Raw genomic sequence first — 21,629 nt, 5'->3', positions numbered from 1 at the left:
CTCCTCACTCACAGAAAGACGACAATAACAGTCATATTTTTAAATGTAGAAAGGCGCGAACCGATTCATTGTCCAGTTTCCTGAATGACAGCCAGATTAACCAATCATGATAGAAGTCATAAAATAAAACTACCAATGGGAGTTGTTTCAGTGTGATAAAGCAGCGAAATGTATTAGTTTTATTGTTGTAAATGATGATAATATTTAACATATACCTTTAGATTTTAGAATAGGTATCATGACTAAAATATTTTAAAATGCTATTAAAATAATAAATTAATTAATTTAAATAATTTAATATAAATAATTTAAAAGCTTGTTAACCTTTTTCTACCATTTAGCATTAAACATTTTTAACGTTGTTTCATTAAAACAACTGACCTTATTTCAACCATATTTCAACATTGAAAGTTGGTCATGTGCTGGATGTTTATCAACCATTCAGCTTTAAACATTGAATCAACGTTGTTTCAACGTTGAAACCACAACTGACCTTATTTCAACCATATTTCAACGTTGAAGGTCGGTCATGTGCCGGCTGGGATGCCCCATCTTTTAGGTCAAATACTTGCATTTGGGCTGTTACCAAGCAAATGCAATCAGTATCAACAAAATTTATCTTTTAAATTAAATTAAATTTAAATTTATATTAATGGAATACTTTAATCTGCAGTTACAAATGAGTAAATAATGTTTTGATATTTTAAAGGTGCCATCTGTCATGTCTGGCAAAAAAAAAACAAGTCATACTCCACATTCCATACCAGATGGGGGCAGTATGCCTCAATAAAGTGAATTGGTCTACTCTAGAGTAACAAACGAGAAACGGCATAGTCTCTATGCTCCGCCCCTACTTTCACAACAACCCTACAGCCATAGCCGAAGCCTAAGAGGACGTTTTGCCTCCAGAGGAACATTGGGTGATGTCAAGTGATTTTGAAACATGACCTTCAAGCTACTCCCCTTCACCTTTACCAGTGAATATGTTCCTATTGGTTTTGTTCATATTACATTTTGAGTTGTATATACACATTATTTGAATTAAATTAATTTGACAGACAGCATTCTGTCAACATCATTGGTCAACATCAGACAGCTGATGTTGACCAAGCTAGCGCCAACCAACGTAACCAGAGCTGCCAACTCTCAAGCATTCACCGTGAGACACACGCAATTGACTCTTTTCACACGCTTTCACGCCACACATCAATTTTCTCACGCACAGAAAAACCACGAAGCAAAGAGGACACGGAGACCAACAGACTAGACAGAGCAGGTTAGTTATGATATAAAATAATGGGTAAGTTATAGCTAGCTAATTATCAAACGCAGCTACGGTTAGCCATCGCTAACATTAGCACATTTATCGAACAGCCTTCGATACATTTCTATGTTATAACTTCCCAAAAAAAATACACAAACCATAAAACAAACTTCTAGCGAAATACTAACAGCATCTAACTTACCAATCCAAAAGAAATGTTGCAAGTTCGGAGTCGAACCTCATTTCTTTCAGGTCCATCAGTTGTCTCCAGCGATTGAAAGCAGTGCCGATGTTTACTCTGGTTCGGCTCCTTTTCTTATCGGATTTGATTTGTGAATCCGAGCGCGGTTGTTTCCCTGTAGCGGGTGGTGGTCTCTTGCCAAGGGCTTCAGTCATCCTTCCGCTCTCTTCCCTGAACTGAAATGAAGTAGTGGGCTGTACTTTCCACATGATTGACATCAGGTTCAGGTACGCCCACAAGCCATGCAAGTTATTCGTGTATTGCAGGTTGGCTGGTGGTTATGTTGCCCGCATACCGCCTCCCATGGCCGAAACTGGTATTACGACACCTGTTGGGCCGGGGCTATTAATGCTAATGCTAATTAAGGTTGATATCTCTGCAGCACTATAACTTGACATTTTTTTAATGACATCATCGCCCTTATTTCTTCTCATTCTTTTGATGCGTGTAGGTTATTTTTGGGATATTTTTGCCTGAATTTTTGCACATGGCACCTTTAAAGATAAAACATTGAAAACTGATGTTTGAAATTATAAAAAAAATGAAAAGGTACCTAAAATGTAGAGCTACAACTAACGATTATTTTTTCTGTCGACTAATCTAACGATAATTTTTTCGATTAGTCGACTAATCTAATGATTATTTTTATTACAATAAATAATCTAATGTTCTTTTTTTAATTAGCTAATGAATCCTTTGTATAACTTTACAAAAAAAATAAGTACAACTTCTAATATAATATAATAAAGAGCCAAAGCAAATTATTTTTCTATGGTAAATATGAGTTTATGATAGCGTTTATAATTAAACCACAGTAGCCATAAATTTACAGTTGTCTGAGACATCATGAAATGTTCTTTAGCATCACAAACCATAAACTGTATTCAGGGTTCTGCTATGGTTTAGCATGGTTTCCAGAGATCTGGAGCTGATTCTGGGTAGTTCGGTGGTTTGTGACTGTTGTCTCGCGGCGCGCTGTCTTTTAAGGGGCCGTTCACATTTCACGTCTTTTGCGCGCTCAAGTTTGTTATTTTCAATGTAGGCACGCGATAAGCGCGCTCATAATAGAAGCGACGCGCTCGTTTTAGGCCTTCATGTGTAACATTACTGTTTCAGAGACTGCGTTTTGAGTTTTCACTTACATGATCACATAGTTATGACTCGTTTAAACGAAAGGAGGTAAACGATTAACTTTTGTAACAAGCGAGCTGATTATTAATGTCATTAATTTAATGATTCTGTTTGTGGGAAAAAAGTTCAGTTGAGAGTCATTTGGGTAACGTACATACGAGCAATGCTGCACTCCAGGAAACCCGTAACCTGTGTTTTTCCAATCTTCTACCTGTGAAAGTGTACCAGAACTGCAGCCAAACACGTAACCTCTTATTTAACCCCTATGTAAAAATTTTTTTTTTATTATTTAAAGTTATATAACCCATCAATGTATTTCCCTCACAACCTGTACTCTGAGTGTTTTTTTAATTTATTATTTAAAGGAAGTAGTGACGGGTCGTTCTTGAACGATTCGTTTATTGTGAACGAATCTTCAATGTGACTCGGAAGAACGAGTCGTCTCTGGGAGTGATTCGTTCAGTCGCGCATGCACAAAATATACAGATCAATATGCTTTTTTTAATGCCAAGGTACCAAAGATAATTGTACAGAGAATGTCTGTGTGACAAACTGAGAAGAGCCAGAGCCCCACCCCCCATCATGTACACCTTCTACAGAGGCACCATCGAGAGCATTCTGTCGAGCTGCATCACTGCATCACTGTGTGGTATGGCGCCTGCAATGCGTCCTGCCGAAAGACACATAGTGCAACGCATAGTGAGAGCAGCTGAGAAGATCATTGGTGTCTCTCTCCCCTCCCTCCAGGACATTTATGGAACACGTCTCACCCGCAAAGCCCTCTGCATCACAGGTGATCCCACACACCCATCACACAGCTTTTTCAGCCTGCTACCATCAGGGAGGAGACTGTGGAGTCTCCAGGCCAGGACCAGCAGACTGAAGGACAGCTTCATCCACCAGGCTGTCAGGAAGCTGAACTCCCTCCAAAACCTGCCCCCCCCCCCTCTTCTTCCCCAGGCACCACTGAACTATGACCCCCCCCCCCACTAATTATATGATGGCATGCACTAGTCACTTGTGCAGAATTGGTCTGCTCACTACCTCATTCGGCATGGAACTGACGTCATTCCACTACCTCATCAGTCAGTTAAATAACTGCTCTTGGTCACTTGTAACCTTAATCAGACTTAAGTGATTTTTTGCACTAAAAAATCTTTTAACTGCACTGTTGTTCACTTCATTGATTTGCACTATATCTGTCATTTACCTTGCGCTGCTTTATTTAACTTTATTTTTAACTTTATTTTTAATTTTATTATGTCTTTTTTTATCATTCCCTTATTGTATAGTTGTATCTACATTTTATATTATATTTTATTTTTAGGCTTTAATGTTAATGTTATCTGTATGCACCGGGGTCTGAGAGTAACGCAATTTCAATTCTCTGTATGTATGTACTGTACATGTGGAAATTGACAAAGCGAACTTGAACTTGATCTACAGGTCTGTCTATTAAATGCCTCTCCATTTGAAAGCAGGTGATGGCGATTTAGCACTAATCACGGAACCAGATTAACTGACTAGATGCGCATGATCATATCGTTAGATATATCGCCCAGCCCTACACTCAGCAAGATCCCTGAATTATCCTAAGATGTATATGGCAACTTTCAGTTCGATTTACTTTCTCCGTTGTTCTCTTAGGATCACTTCCTTTCTCTGTGTATACTTTTTAATTTGCTCCCTATACTGTCAGGTCCTTGGCAGTTAATAACAATGCTAATAATATCTGAATTGTCATTAGCAATTAGCATGATACATTTGCATAATATTACATATTCATGCTGTTAAAAATACAGATTTGAATTTTAAAAAAAAAAGAGATTTATGGGTGTCACAAAGGATGAAAAAACTTAAATTCAGTGGTCTGAAAACATAGTTAAATATTTGAACAATTTTGAGAGAAATACTTAACATGTGCGTATTGCTCATGGCCTATATAGGGGTCTTCAGTCACATGACCTTGAAAGGGGGCTTTCAACTAAATGTAGTTGTCCATGATATTGCCCAACTTAATATCAGGTTTTTGCATAACACCAAAGGACATTTCTTTTCTGTGACCAACTTTATGAAATTCCTACACTTTTAGAAATGTATGTATAGGAAAAGTGATGGCCACTTAGTGAAATAGACACTTGCACAATTATGCCAGGAGTGTTCATTAAGATTTTTAAACACTGTTTTCTTTAAAAAAGTTAATATATATATTAAATAATGTTGTCTACCATCACACCACAAGACGATTTTGAGATTTGGCTCAAAGTTGTAAAAAATGAAAAATAACTCTGGTATTAAAACAACAAATTAATGTAAAACAAGAAAATGTTTAACCATTTACAGTATTAATGATGAAAATGTGAAATAAATAATTTTTATCTCCTGTGATGGTGAAAAAGCCACGTCACATCAACTACCCTTTTATGCATTTGAATAATTACACATGCTAAAACAGAATTAGGTAACCATAAAACATATGGTGAAGAAAAAATATAACATTTCATAGGGCCCTAAACATGTAATATTTGGCTTATTTGTTTTTGCAGTAGTTTTTGGGGGGTTATTTTTCCTGTAAAGATAGAGATCTATATCGTATATCGAGATATAGCAAAATATATCGGGGTAAACTTTAGGACAATATAACGTTGCTATAAAATTAATCTGGCTACAGTTCCTTTTGCTCAGACAGAATTTGTTTACTTAAATGGGGTGTCATCTCATTTATCATCAGTAAAATATGGAGTGCCACAAGGATCCGTCCTAGGTCCCCTTCTATTTTCAATATACATGTTGCCCCTTGGTAATATTATTTGAAAATACGGAATTAGCTTCCACTGTTATGCTGATGATACTCAGCTATATATCTCAACGAGACCAGATGAAACTTCTCAATTATCTAAGCTAACAGAGTGTGTTAAAAATGTAAAAGATTGGATGACAAATAATTTTCTCCAATTAAATTCGGATAAGACAGATATTAATTATTGGACCAAAAAACACTACACAGAATCTTGTAGATTACAATCTGCAACTAGACGGATGTACTGTTACTTCCTCTACAGTCAGAAATCTGGGTGTTATATTAGACAGCAATTTGTCTTTTGAAAATCATATTTCCCATGTTACAAAAACTGCATTCTTCCATCTTAGAAACATTGCCAAGCTACGAAACATGTTATCTGTTTCTGATGCAGAAAAGCTAGTTCATGCATTCATGACCTCTAGACTGGACTATTGTAATGCACTTCTAGGTGGTTGTCCTGCTTCTTCAATAAACAAGCTACAGGTAGCAGCTAGAGTCCTTACGAGGTCAAGAAAATATGATCATATTACCCCAATTTTACAGTCTCTGCACTGGCTACCTATTAAGTTCTGTATCAGTTACAAATTATCATTACTTACCTATAAGGCCCTAAATGGTTTAGCTCCTGAGTACCTAACTAGCCTTCTACCACGCTACAACCCATCACACACCCTAAGGTCACAAAACGCTGGACTTTTGGTAGTTCCTAGGATAGCAAAGTCCACTAAAGGAGGTAGAGCTTTCTCACATTTGGCTCCCAAACTCTGGAATAGCCTTCCTGATAATGTTCGGGGTCTCTATTTTGTTTCTATGTTTTGCCACGCGCTATACAAATAAACTTGAATTGAAAACTTGAATTGAATTTGCCGTGACTTGACTGAAACGCTACAGTTGTGAGTCGTGATTAATGGGCTCAAAAACCTGCTTGGAACGCAGCATGAGATTAATAGTGTTTCATACAATTTCATTGAAGAGAATCGTTTGACTTCATACTAGTCAGTTTAAGAGTAATTTCTGTTTCCAGTGAGAACCAATTGTTTTGGAGTAAGAGTGATTTGTTGTATTTCATTAATTGATTCAATTATATTTGGTTATTTTATATTATTTTAACACTCGGAGTACATATGTGAAGAAATTAATGGGTTATAACTTTGAATATTAAAGAATACAATTTAATTATAAGAGAAGATTTTAAACACTTTGTTTTGTTTTGGACATTTAAAATCCTCCTTGTCAGGTGACTCATGAAAGTGAAACTGTTACAGCGGGTCTGTTTTGTTGTATAAGGAAATAAACTACATTAAGAGAGAAAAACGCAGCGAGTATCACGATTTCACAATCATCTTTGATAGCTAAAATCAATCCTGACTGGTTTAAAGTGAAGTACAACAATAATCAGTATCAGATATTTTGAAAGTAGTTTAAATGACATTAGGAGATAAAACACATAGTCTGTAAATCGTCAGATTAAACTTTTACTTTCATTTTAACACAGTGCTTGACTGAATTTGTTTTGCTGTTTGTGAATAATTTGATTCTGTGTAAATAATGTCAGGATGAAATAGTTTTTCATGTTTGCAGGTCACTGCTGTGGACGGACTGTTGATACAGAGGTGGGTTTGAGAAAATTAACGGAGAAGATTCATAACTGACTCTGTGGATCAACATCTAGATCTGCTTTTAGATGAAACCATGGCCTCCAGAATTAATCTCTCTGAAGAACATGACACACAGATAAAGACACTCAAGAGGTGAGAACTTGAAATGCTTCACTTTTTTAAAGGGGTCATCAGATGCCCATTTTCCACAAGTTTATATGATTCTTCAGGGTCTTAAAGAAAAGTCTATAACATACTTTGGTAAACATTTCTCAATGATAGTGTTAAACAACTTGATATGGCCTTAAAAAAAAAATCTGATTTACGATCTTTACCCACCCCACACACACACACACACACACACACACCACATAAAATCAATATCCAGAGGACAAAGATATTGTTCAAAACAAGTTTTAACTTTTATTTAGTTTTGATTTGATCTGGGGCCCATTTCACTTAGGAGGTTCAACCAACTCTGAGTTTAAATTTGAATTTATTAAATTTTGAAATTTAAAAATTAATTTTCGGTTACAGAACAGCTGAAATGAGTTGGTTTAATCGACTCTAAATTGACTGACTCTGAGTTAAGCGCTTGCACCACAACTATAAAAAGCCATTATCAATGGATTGCCGATATTACGATTCACCATGGCGACAGCTCCCGCCAAAAAGCAGTCTGCATACTTCAGACTCAATACAAATATAATTCTTCTCAGTGTTATAATATCACAGGTGAAAACTGGCAGAACGTTAGATTAATTAACTAATAGCTAATCATTTTATGGTATCTCATGGGCAAAAAATATATATAAAACAATAATATTAATAACAATATTTTAAGTGCATTTTTCTTATTTTACAAGTAATCTGCCAATAGAGTAAGAAAAATACAGCAGTGGCTATTTACACTGTGGAATTAACATACTGTACTTGATGTATGCACAGATATTACATATCTTGGCCATATTATTGCAAAGGACCTGTCTGATGACAAGGATATTTATAGGCAGCGTCGTAAGCTGTATGTGCAAGCGAACATGTTGTGTCGTAAGTTTAGTATGTGCTCTGTTCCTGTGAAGATTTCACTCTTTAGAACATACTGTACACCGTTGTATACTGCCTATCTTTGGTGCCGTTATAAGCAAGATAGCATTAGAAAGCTCACAGTGGCTTATAATGACAGCATGAGGCTGCTGCTAAGAGTTCCAAGAGACTCCAGTGCAAGCCATATGTTTGTTAGTGCTGGGGTACCTACCTGTGCTGCAGTCTTGCGTAACTTAATGTTTAGATTTATGGGTAGGGTGTCTGAGTCAAAAAATGATCTAATTGCTGTGTTGGCTAACCCTAGACGAAGTTCTGTAAGATTTTCGTCCAGACTGTGGAACCATTGGTGTACATGTCTGTATGTTAGACACTGAACACTGTGGAGGGTCTATTTTTACTTCTTGTGTATATATATATATTTTTTTTTTCTCTCTATGTGTTTTTGTATTGTACTATGGATCCCTCTGGGTCTGGAAATAAAGTTTATTAATACTTAGCGATAGATCCTATTTACAGTAGGTTACGTGCAAGTAGCTCTAGATGCTATTTACAGAATAAATGTACAGTGTAAATCGTGATATATAGGGCTGTGCAAAAAATCGAATGCGATTTTCATGCACATCTCATCAGTAAAAACGCTCCTTTAATTGGACGTATTATCTCCAGCACGTGTGTTCAGATCAGGGTTGCCAGGTTTTCACAACAAATCCTGCCCTGTTGCTTCTCAAAACTAGTCCAAAACTAATCGCGATTCCAGGAGGTCCCCAGATTTAAAAAAAAATGCTTCCCGGGGTTAAAATATACGTTTTGTTATTTGGCATGGTTGTCTTGGTAAAATTCGCATTTTAGGGGCTAAATATCACGTTATTGGTATTGGGGTTGCTTCAAACCGCGGACATGAAAAACAACCGCAGACTTGGCAACACTGGTTCAGGTGGAGCGGCAGTTACTACACAGAGCCGTAGTCTACCGATAACTAACACAAAATCGTTTTCAAAATCGACAAAGAATCACCTGCGATTTTAACATGGATTTTGTGTAGATTGTCAGTGAATTACGGCTCGGTGTAGTAAATGCCAACCAATGTTGCAAAGTCTGTGGTTGTTTTTCATGTCCGCGGGTGGAAGTGACCCCAATAGAAATAACGTGATATTTAGCCCCTAAAATGCGAACTTTACCAAGGCAACCATGCCATAAAACTTAAATTTTAACCCCGGAAAGCAATTTTTTTTTATCGGGGAACCTCCCGGAAACGCAATTGGGCTAGTTTTGGACTAGTTTTAGAGAAGCAACTGAGCAGGATTTGTTGTGAAAACCTGGCAACCATGATCTGAACGCACATGCTGGGAGATATACTTCTAATTGCAGGAGCGTCTTTACTGATGAGATGTGCATGAAAATCGCATTCGATTTTTTGCACAGCCCTAGTGATATATTCTATTTAACATGTAAAAGTAGCAGTTCTTTGCAACAGGCTAAGTGTAAATAATTAGATGTTAGTTATACTTTATACTGGCAGATACATAAAAGCATTTTTCCAGCCTGCATCAATGAAGTGTTTAAAAAGGGGAAGGAGACCGAAAGATCTCTGGGTTTATCGAAGAAAACCTGCTCCTGACCAAGTTAGGTTCATAGAGTAAGTTACCATGGTAACTGACTCTGAGTGTAAGTTAGCTCTCTTTCAGAAATGGGCTTGACTTACACTGCTTTCTCGGGTTTGACAAGCCTCCCATTCTGAAACCGAAAACCTAGTTTCCCTCATTTCAGGGTTAACATACTCAGTTTTCACTTAACCTCCTTTGTGAAACAGGACCCTGGATTACCCCCTTGAGGTTAAAATGCAATCAGAAACAACAAGCCAAAAAAGACACGATGTAAACCGTGTCACGCAAGCCACAAATATAAAGCTTGGCTAGCCTCGCAGTAACGAACACGGGACCCGACTCTGCGCCATAACAAACACAGGACCGTGAGTCTGTGCCGTAATGAACACGGGACCTTGAGTCTGTGCCGTAACAAACACGGGACTGCAAGTCTGCGCAGTAACGAACACAGAACCAGAGTCTGCGCAATAACGAAAACGGGAGCCGTGCCTGCACAGTAACGAACACAGGAACAGAGTCTGTGCAGTAAGGAAAACGAGAGCCGCACCTGCGCAGTAACAGAACGGGACCAGAGTCTGCGCAGTAACGAACACGGGACCAGAGTCTGCGCAGTAACGAACAAGGGAGCCGCGCCTGTGCATTAACGAATACGGGACCAGAGTCTGCGCAGTAACGAACAAGGGAGCCGCGCCTGTGCATTAACGAATACGGGACCAGAGTCTGCGCAGTAACGAACAAGGGAGCCGTGCCTGCGCAGTAACGAACACGGGACCAGAGTCTGCGCAGTAACGAACAAGGGAGCCGTGCCTGCGCAGTAACGAACACTGGACCAGAGTCTGTGCAGTAACGAAAATGGGAGCCGCGCCTGCGCAGTAATGAACACGGGACCAGAGTCTGTGAAGTAATGGAAACGGGAGCCGCGCCTGCGCAGTAACAGAATGGGACCAGAGTGTGCGCCGTAACGAACACGGGACCTAGAGTCTGTGCCGTAATGAACACGGGAGCCGGAACAAAAATGGGGGCCGCACCTGGGCAGTAACGAACAAGTGGTCAGTTACCACAGCCACTTTACTTTAGCCACATTCATCGTGAAACCTGCAGCTATTGCTAACGATCATGAATGATTCGTGCGAAGATGTACAAACAGCATGTAGAAGTGTATTTTGCATCCGATGATCCTTTTAATGTTCAGAAACAATAAATGCAGACTACAACATCATTTTCATTTATAGTCAGATTCAGGGGGGTGAATCAGATTTATCTGAAAACATGGATGTGTCTGTGAGGAAAAACCCAGCGATGGATGTTTCAGATCTCTGCAGAGAGGAAGACTCTTCTGTTGAGTCCAGGTGAGATATTATGAGTCTCATATTTACTGTAGCTGTGGTGTGTTATGGATATTGTCACCAGCTGTCTCTGTTGCTGCTGGATGTTTCTGTGTCTTTATCTATATGTGTGTATTGGTCAATTTTATTCTGTAATATATGAATGAGAAGAGCACATGGGGCAGATTTCTTTTATTCATAGAAAAATAATACTTTAATCTTTTAACTCTCAAGTCACAACAGACTCCTCAAGTGAAAGATGAACATTAAAGGGAGATTGAAACAGTGAATGTGTTTCTGTCAGAGCAGAGTGAGATTTACAGAAACTGTTTGTATTTCTGTTATATTTCAGTCTGTGTCAGAATGAATCTCCTGAACCCAGCTGTGTGTCCATCAAGAGTGACCGGTCAATGGATCCTCCACTTAAGTTCAACTCGGGAAATTCATCTGCTGATCTGAGGTGCTTTTTAGTTTACAGACTAAGAAATATTTATGATATTCATTAATTTACCAATTTAACACCCCCCCCCCCCCCAACTTAAAATCAATATTCAGATGAAAAAGAAATTGTTCAAAACATGTTTTGATTTTACTTCGCTTACCCTCTTGAGGTTAAAATGCAATCAGAAACAACAAGCCAAATAGACACGATGGCAGGCCCTGCCATTGTAAACCATGAAAAATTTACATAAAATAAAATCTAACATAACATTCTTATCAAACTGGATACAGTTTGTAAGGCTGTCAGAGGTCTTCACTATTTTTTCTTTTCATGGGAGTCGCACTGATAAGGCAGAGTCGATCAGAGAGCCACTTTTAACAAAAAGTATCAAAAGTTCCATCTAGTCACAAATTGCATTACATATCAGGTATGACAGATTTGTATGCTATGCAATAAAAAAGGGACTATCATTCTTTATCATTTACCAGTCAAATTTATAATTGAGACAAGATTATTAAAGAAAAAATATACAGTATTACCTTAATGCTGGAAAGACCTTAAATGTGTGTGTTTTTTTTTTAATTATTATTTTATACTAGTACTAGTACATCATGCATCTGCATGATCATATCATTGTATTATTTACTGCTATGCGAGCCACAAATATAAAGCTTGGCGAGCCGAACAAGTCCCAAGCCCAAGTCTGCGTAGTAAAAACAGTGAAATGGAGCCATGTTCACATGCCCCTGACCCTTTTTTAACCGGAGTCTAAGGGTATTTTTTGGGCCTGGAGAAGTTTTGTCATGCCCTGACATTTCTGCTTTTTTCAGCTTCTTATAAACATCTAAATGGATAAAGTCTAATATCACTGTAATCAGCACAAACTGGGCTATAATAATGTGTGAGCAGCATGTACACCAAGTAGACATTCAAAAGGCCGCACGTACAGAACGGCGGCGGTATAAAGTGCATTTGCAGCCTTTGACCGCTCAGTGGCGCTGTCCATCCTTTGCTAGACAGCACGTCTCTGTCAGACGCGTGGGGAGAGTTGAGCCCTGAGTGGAGCATCAGTGGATGTTAAAAAAAGAAAACCGATTTTCCTTCAAACAAACCGATGTAAATTACACATTCGACTTAAACAATAAAATGTATTTATTGCCCAGCCCTACTTGCTGTAATTAAAGTAAAAAAAAAAAAAAAAAAAAATTGCAGCCGAATTTAAATGCAGGTGTGTAAAATGTGTGTGATGCTGAGTACGATGTGCAGAATTTATTCTTATTTGTTTTATCATCATTACAAATCGTGTTTGGATAATTGCATGTAAAAAATAATTTACATTGTAATGCAGTTGCAAAATGTGTATTAATATTCATATTCAAGTGTTTGTGCGAAAATTATTAATGCGCATTAATGACAGGGAGGCACCCTCTTGATCACTTGAATTTTTCCCTGATAATTAATTTACTTTAAATTGCGGTGTCTCATATACATGATATCTTGAAATGCTTAGAAATAAGAGACAGCGGATTATTGTTAGTCTAAAGTTTATTAAATAATAGCAAGTTTACAATAAATGTACAAAATTGCAATCAATTTGTTACATTCCAGTAGCGCATCCGTTGCACTGCACTACAGCTGGCAAAACCTTCTGAAGGTGGTCAATGTATCTGTTGCAGACAGTTTTTGTCGAGCAATTGCACCAAAAAGTTACAATGGCCTCAAGAAGCTTGTCTTTATTTCTTGGCTTGACCTGACGTCTGATAAATTCCTTCAGTGCGTGCCACACCAGCTCGATGGGAATAAAATCTGGTGATCTGGAAGTGAGAAAAATTGAAAGTTGGACGATTTTGTCAAATGTACACTTCATAAACCAGAAAAAAAAGGACAGACACAAACTTAACAGAACAAAAACATACTCAGCTGGTGTTTTCACCCAGTTAATCCCCTCCTCAGCAATATACTGCCTCGCAGCTGTATGTTTCGGGTCATTGTCTGTATAAAAAAAAAATAATAATAAATTATATATATATATAAAACATTAGAGTGCTTATTCAACTTTCAGTCTTTAAAATAAGAAAAGATCACAACACAATTCGTAAAAATTTACCTTGGAATAAGCGATGAGGTCCTTTAAAGTGTTGTCTTATGTACGGCGCAAAATTAGATTTTATGATGTTATCTTGATAAAAATGCTTATCCGTAATTCCTGAAAATGTACAAAGATTAAATTATAAGTTTACAAACTCAGCCTCTGATGAATCGATTCGATCATTCTGAATGGGTATAGAACTAACCATCAAACAGAACTATCGGTCCCGGTCCCTGATGGGATATGGCTCCCCAAACGTGAAGCTTTACAGGATGCTTAGCTTTTGGTTTCACAACCCAACTACCACTTTTCTTGTAGCACATCAGAGCAAAGCGCTCCAAAGCCACGGTAGTTTCGTCAGAAAAGATCACGTTGTCAAATGTCTCTTGGACAGATAACCACTGCTGAACTTGACTAAGACGCAGGGCCTTGTTGTTGTCACGAATCATAGGATCCGTCCTATTATACAAATTAAGATAATAAGAAACAATGTTGAAATTAATCTACAGGAGCCTATCTAGAATTGCATATGGAAAAGTTACCTGGCTTTGCCGTATGTCCATCCGAGTTTTTATATTGATCTCCTGGTTGTGCAGGTTGATACTTGTTAATTGCAGTCTGTACTGAGGTTGGTCCTGAATGGTTTTTGCCGACCGCTCATCATCCTCATGCAGCATTTAATCGACGAGTTTAAGTGCAGCACTACATATATATATATAAAAGACAGACAATAAATAAACTTTTGTATAGTACCTGTTCATTTTCAATACAGTTGGTTGTTTAGTCACGTCAGTTCGACGACGACGAAGACTTAAGTGCCGTCTTATAGTTTTGTCGGAGACATGCACACCTGACTGCAACAGGAAAGCCCTGATGTCAGAAAGAAAGTGCCCTGCTCCTCACAAAGACCTGATTTTGTCGCTCATTTCGAAAAAGAAATCTTCGTCATGGCTAAATGTCTCGTCGAAAGTCTGCTTTCCAAGAGTTGGAGTTCCTTAGTCTCCTGAATAGAGACCGTTCTGCGATTTAATGTATAGGCTACAGCTCAGTTATAGTACAGTATGTTACATCAGTGGTGTGACATCATTAGGATTAGTTTAACCCTCTGGAGTCTAAGGGTATTTTTGGAGCCTGGAGAAGTTTTGTCATGCCCTGATATTTGTGCTTTTTTCAGTTTCTTATAAATATCTAAATGGGTAAAGTCTAATATCACTGTAATCAGCACAAACTGGGCTATAATAATATGTGAAATGCATGCATGTACATGATTGTATTTTTGAGAAGAAAAAAAATGTTATGCATGGTTAGTGAAAAACAAAAAATGTTAAATCACTTGAATAAGGCCATAAAACACATACATAACATTGGTTCCCGGGATTGTTGAGAACTGGAGCATGTAGCCTAGAATTTTTCTTTCTAAATTATGTGAAAATCATCTTGTTTACTCACTCACAGAAAACAATATATTGATTTAAATGTTCTAACACACTTTTTGTTGGTAAAAGTCATATGCGAGTAGGCGTCAACTATCATGAATATCATTGTGATTTACACCAGAGAAGAATAATGAGCCTCTCATTCAGCTGTGACACTGAGTGAGGAGTTACAAGATAGAATATGAGAACAAAATAAAAGTATATAATTTTGTTTGTAGTTTATTAAGAATATATTTAATTATCCCACAACATAATTTAATATCCACTCGGGGGAGCAGTTAAACAGTTTATTAGGAACAATTAAAGCTTACTTTCAAACAATTTTTTTTTGGCATCCTTACTCCAGTCACGCAATCCTTCAGAAATCCTTTTAACAATCTTATTTTCTACCAAAAAAAAACCCATTTATTATTATCATCATTATTATTTTTATCATTATTAATGTTGAAAAGAGCTGAGAATATTTTTCAGTTTTTTTTAGGGGGAATAAATTGAAAGAACTGCATTGTTTTTACATTTGTTAGTTATCTCTATTTGTTACATTTATATTATTTACATCAAGCTTTTGAATGGTATAGTATTGTATATTGTTATTGAAACTTCATAATGTTTCACTTGATTATACATTTAGTCAGGAATTATAGTTTGGAAAAAGTATTTGTAAAAAGTCTAACTTGTAAAATGTTTACACATTATGTGAAAACTAGTACAAGTATATAAATAAATAAAAAGAGACTTACTCATGTTTATGATCTCTGCTGAATAAAGTGCTTCATTCTTTTTTTTCTGAGGAAATCCATTTCTCAAATCCTCAACCACATCACATCTTTTTGGGGTGAATTATGTCTTATTCCTCTCATTGCGAAGCAAACAGTAAAATAAAATAAAAACTTGAAGAACAGTCTGGCCGGTTTTTTTTTCTGTGTTGGCGTATTCAAGCCGCGCACTTCAGTTTGAATCTGAATAGATTCAAGCGCGGGGGCGTGGTCACATTAAATATAATGAAGGGAGACATGAAAAACAGACATCGCGTTTTCATATGGATTACTTTATCTCAGAATATTTGTTTTCGGCAGCACTTGTTTAGTTTAAAAGTAGACATGTCAGGCTTTCTATAGATATCTCTCTCATGTCTCTTTGTTGAGTATTCATGGAGTTACAGTTCATTTTAATGACGTGTTTGTACATGACGATCAGCGAAGACAAAGGCTGCAGACAGCGCACCTTGTTTGTTATCTTTATTTTATAAGTGCACAAAGGTTTTTTGTTATTATGTCTGTATCCAAAAAAACTAGACCCTTTACAGATTCGATTGATGTATTGCTCTTATCTGTACGATTAAAACTGAGAGTGTAATTTAAGTTCTTTTCAGGGTTATCAGGAGAAAATGACTCGAAACGCATATATGCGTTAATCGACTCGAAAGGGCTAATGGTAGTACATCGCTAACAAAGGGTTCATGTTAACTACTGTATGATTATCAACCTGCATTAACACATTAAAATCATCTGATAATCATACAGTAGTTAACATGAATATAATTGCACGATATAGTTGATATGGTTGTGTTAATGTTTCAACTATATCGTGCAATTATACAGTAGCTATTGTATGTAACAATCTGAACTGCCATTGTGCAGTTTGTATCCATTAACACGCTCATGAACATTACAAAAAGGAATGTCATGCCATAAGCTACACAGTTACGAAAAAAAAAAAAACATTTTGTTATTCAACAAGTGCTAAGCTATTAAAGGGGGGTGAAATGCTCGTTTTCACTCAATATCCTGTTAATCTTGAGTACCTATAGAGTAGTACTGCATCCTTCATAACTCCAAAAAGTCTTTAGTTTTATTATATTCATAAGAGAAAGATAGTCTGTACCGATTTTTCCCGGAAAAACACGACCGGCTGGAGGCGTGACCTGTGGGCGGAGCTAAAGAATCACGAGCGCCAGTAGGCTTTTGTTTTGAGAGCGTCTGGAAGCTGTGACACAGATCCAGAGACTGAAATTTAACAAGAGCAGCATATGCAACGACGTCTCTATGTGGTATGTACTAAAACTGTATATATTTGCTTAGCAGTTTTGGAAAATGACTAAGTTCCACTTTATGTCGTCTTTTTTTTTTTTTTTTTTTAAGCTGTACATGTGGAAAGTGCAGTTTGATGACAACATTGCATGTTGTTTACTTGATGTGCTTACGCGCCGATAGCTAAGTTAACAACACAGAGAGATTTGAAGCGGTTTTACTCACCGCCTGCGGTTCCAACACACGATCGTGACCCTTTTTCGTTGGGACTGCATTATCCTTAAGAAATAAACGATGTGCAAATCCGGCGTCAAACTGGGCCTTGTTTGTAAAACAAGCATCTTGAAATGCAGGGAACAAACAAAAACACTTTCACAACTCCGTTGATGCTCTGTAAAAATAAACTCCATCCACTGGTCCCTTAATGCTGTTTTTTTTTTTTTTTTGGTAATCTGTGCAGGGTTGTCTTGCCCTGGCAACCAAAAACACACTTCTGTGACATTTCGCGACGCTCTCGCTCTGATCAGTGAATGTCTGTGCTCTCAGTGCTCTGCTATACGGGAGCGCGCGCTCTTCCGGCAGAAGTGCCCTTAGGACCCATATAAGGAAATTCCGCTCCATCTAACGTCACACAGAGCCATATTCGAAAAAAAACTTTCCGAAACTTGTGACAAACCGGAAGAGGTATTTTTGGAACAAAAATACTCCTTCAAACGTACAAATTAATTTTTGAAACTTTGTCCATGTTTAGCATGGGAATCCAACTCTTTTACAGTGTAAAAAACTTAGTATGCATGAAATAGCATTTCACCCCCCCCCCCCTTTAAGATAAGTTTCTGCTATAGATAGTTTGCGCCTAATCTGCCTCTCCACAATGAATGCATATGAATATTTTGTATTTGTATTTTGACTGCAGTTAAGAGCATAATGATGAGAACATGTTTAACATTGGAAGTTTAAGATCCTGTATAACATTATCCACGATCCACTAGGATCCAGTACGTACTACGGAGCCCAGGACGTCACCTGTAGGAGAAAAAAATAATCAATCCGTGGCGACGGTTTTGTCTTAAGAACTCATTTATTTAACCTATAAATTAAAATTATAAAAATAACTTTCTTTTTCTTTTTATAATTATTATATATTATTATTAGTGGTGGGCATATATTATTTTTTTTAATCTAGATTAATCTCACTGTGATCTTGAAATTAATCTAGATTAATCTAGATTAAAATGGCTCATTCAAATTATGCCGAAGGCATTCAGAATATGTGTGTTACCCAAATAAAATTAACAGTAAGTCTTTGAGAAGGTTTATCAAGCTAGGTGGTGCATTAGAAAAGGGGCTCATCTCCTGTTTCCAAAATGCATCACAAAGTGCTTGAAAAAGCTGTAAAATAATTCCACATTGCACAAGGTGCAAACAACATTACTCCTGTTTCACACCAAGTTTTTTTTCAAGTTTGTAGGGGTCAAGGTACAGAAACCAAATAATTAAATGTAAAATAGCACTGGATAGTCTTCAATGTAAAAATGAAATATACAATCAAACCTACATTTATTCAGACACCTTCAACATTTCTCACATTATTACAGTTTTGCTATATATATAAAAAATTATACCTGGTGTCTGAATAATTTTTGGTTTGACTGTTAAAACTACAAAGTAAAGAGCAGTGATTGATTTTCTTTCATTTTCTTGGATTAACATTACAGCACCCAGTAGCTAAATTAGGCGCGGTCACTTTAAGAGACGATGAACGCATCCAATATAATACACATCCCATTTTTTTCCTCAACTGTTTACTTTCACTTAAGAAATAACTGACAGTTTTTTCGAGCATAATTTCCAAGTTGGATATTTTGACATATTTTGTATGTATTTGTCGGCACAAGAGCAAAAATAAGAAAATTCGATGTTCAAGTCTTTAGAGACGTCTTTCTCTTTGCAGAATAGAGCTCGGTTCAGTGTCGCTGTCCGTGATACGCGGCTCTCTCTCTCTCCGCACCGAACACAGCACGCGAGCAACCAGCTACTCCGTTCAGCTTTTCCGTGTCTTGTGTTTGGATGCTTTAATGTTTAAATCGACAAGCGTTAAGGCTTAACAACGTGAAAAAGATAAGCTTTCGTGACGATGCGCAGCAGTGGCTCGTCAACTGTCCTGAGCATCTTTTTAGGCTGGCCTCAGCCAGTCGGTTATATAAAATATCAAGGTCAAAGTCATCATACCTTGCTTATAGACCCAGCTCCCAACCCAACTTTGAGAATAGATTAACGGCGATATTTTTTTTATCGCCCGATAAGAGTCTCGCGTTAACGCAGCACGTTACCGCCGATAACGGCCCACCACTAATTATTATACAGGTTATGCATAAGAAGCTTTTATACAAAAGAACTTACAAAAGAGGAAAAAAATACTCCAAAGTCAGTCATAATGCCATGTTTATTGTTCAATAATAATCAAGTGCTAAGATTATCAAAAACAAGATTTTGATGCACATCTTTCTTATTAAATCGTTACATTTCACCTCGTACTACTACACTTGATAGATAATCACTTAAGACACTTTGCTGTAAACCTATTCCACATAATAATATTCAGTAAAACTGTATGTTAACACGTAGGAGCTTGCTGCATGAATCCGTGAGTACGGTTTACAAATCCGAGGGAATGGATTGCAAAAGCGTGCGCACGGATAATGAATTCATGGGTACGGACTCAAAAACCGAGGTACAGTTTACAAAATCTGAGCGCACGGATTGGAAATTTGTGGGCACGGTTTGTTAAACTGAGGGAACAGTTTATGAATTCGTGAGTACGGTTTATAAACTGCGGGGACGGATTGCAAAACCATCGCCACGGATTGATTTTTATTTATTTATTTTTTCTTTTACAGGTGACGTGCGGGGCTCCGTAAGTTCCGAATGGGATCAACCCTCCCTTGCTCGTTTGCCAGCGCGCCTTCTGCTGCCGAGCAGAGTTATGTTGTCAGTTTTGACTGGAGCGAATAGGGATTTTTTTTTCCCAAGTTGGAGCATCGTGTTTTCACTCACTCCAAGAGCGCTCGACCAATGCTCCATCACGAGTACAATTCGTGCCAACGGCGCATAATATAACTGCATATTTAGGAATAATACATGTTAAACATATTTAGCTATAGCTTGATAGTGATGGATCTCTCAAATCAGGTTATAATGGCAGCAATAAGAGGCTAGTTCTCAAGGAGTTGTCTGTTCCTTTTGATTGTTTTCAGGTTAAAATATGATTTACTCAGGTACATCACATTCACACACAATCGCTTTCGCAATAATGCATTCAAACAAATGTAATCTTACAGTAGGCTACTTCATCAACAGTAGGCTATATGATTTTGAAATCTGCAAGAAATAGGCCCCGGGTTAGGCCCCGCCCGAATATATAACCCCTTTAATTTGCTGTTGCTTTGTCAATTTGCATATGCTTTGTCCACGTAGCCACACCTTTGCAACTCCACCTACATTTCACAGCCAGCATAAAGGTAGCACGTGCCACATACTACAGTAACATCGGGGACACTTCTGATCTGCTGGTTTTAAAGAAAATGAAGAGTTCGTCGTTTTACGGTTCCAGGCTGAGGAACACAAAAAAAGGTTTTTATATATATTATATATATTATATATATTTATTTATTTATTTATTTCATATAGCTTAACCTATTGTTTCAATTATTCCACCCTTGCTAACAGACAAGTTTGTCGGAGAACATAGATCGGCTACCAAAGCCAAAATCAGAAAAATGGCCAAAGAAGCGCATGGTCCTAAAAAAAGCGGTAATCTACTTGATTTGGTTATTTTATGTTTTAAAACCTATTTTTTATGTTTAAAAATCTTATTCTGTATTTGTGTGGATGGTAAAAGATGTGAAATGTAGCCTAATAATAGTATATCGTGTTTTCTCCTAATAGGCTGATGTCCTGTTTAGTTCGGTGACAGTTGAAAGCAGTGGACACCAAGCAAGACCGACTGTGTTGGAGGATTTGAGGCCTTAGCTGGGGAGGCAGCGCTCCGAGATTGAGGCACTGAGAAAGCAGCTAAGTCTCTTCAAGGCGGCACATGCCAGTGAAACTGAGGCACTGAGGAAGGAGCTGCATGCATGCAAACAGGCATTTGCAAGCACAAATACAGCCCTTTCTTAAATAAATAACACTCACAAGCAACTTGTTCAGACCCACGCGACGGTTGTAATGCAGTTGAGAGAGGCTCAAACAGCAGCAACGGAAGCACAAAGAACACCCCTGTCTTGCACTCCGTTAGCAGACTGTATGACTCGGACCGGGGTCACTCCGAACCTGAGTGCGGATGCAGACCGGTGTGAAAATACGCCCTCCATCGCTTCTGTGGATCTAAATCATGATCCACCTGGAAGTTGTCATCCTGATTTCCAGTTCTGCCCTCCCACTCTAGAGCATACTGACATACTGATGATGCAGAGTCGGGGACGTCCAGATCATTATGGTTGCTTGTTGTTCCGCCCTGTTGTGCCAGAACAGCGATATGCAGAATGGGCAACCACAACTAACTGGGACGGTTCGAGAGTTAAATTTACATTGCCCATGAACATAAGACAGTATATTAC

At 37.7% G+C, this 21,629-nt stretch overlaps 1 protein-coding gene across 1 annotated transcript in view; it reads left to right on the top strand.

Moving 5' to 3' along the window:
• The window catches only part of LOC113098923 (uncharacterized), a 41,931-nt gene that overhangs the window by 16,038 nt on the left and 4,264 nt on the right, over positions 1-21,629 (top strand). Inside the window, exons 2-5 of the mRNA XM_026263975.1 lie at positions 7,124-7,190; positions 10,921-11,037; positions 11,366-11,473; positions 13,230-13,291. Coding sequence (XP_026119760.1) covers positions 7,132-7,190; positions 10,921-11,037; positions 11,366-11,473; positions 13,230-13,291 — 346 coding nt within the window. The 5' untranslated portion in view covers positions 7,124-7,131. The remainder of the gene's footprint in view (positions 1-7,123; positions 7,191-10,920; positions 11,038-11,365; positions 11,474-13,229; positions 13,292-21,629) is intronic.

Source organism: Carassius auratus, unplaced genomic scaffold, assembly GCF_003368295.1.
Source record: "Carassius auratus strain Wakin unplaced genomic scaffold, ASM336829v1 scaf_tig00216741, whole genome shotgun sequence".
NCBI lineage: Eukaryota > Metazoa > Chordata > Actinopteri > Cypriniformes > Cyprinidae > Carassius > Carassius auratus.
The sequence above is the reverse complement of the archived record's forward strand: the minus strand, read 5'-3'. Positions and strand labels throughout refer to the sequence as shown.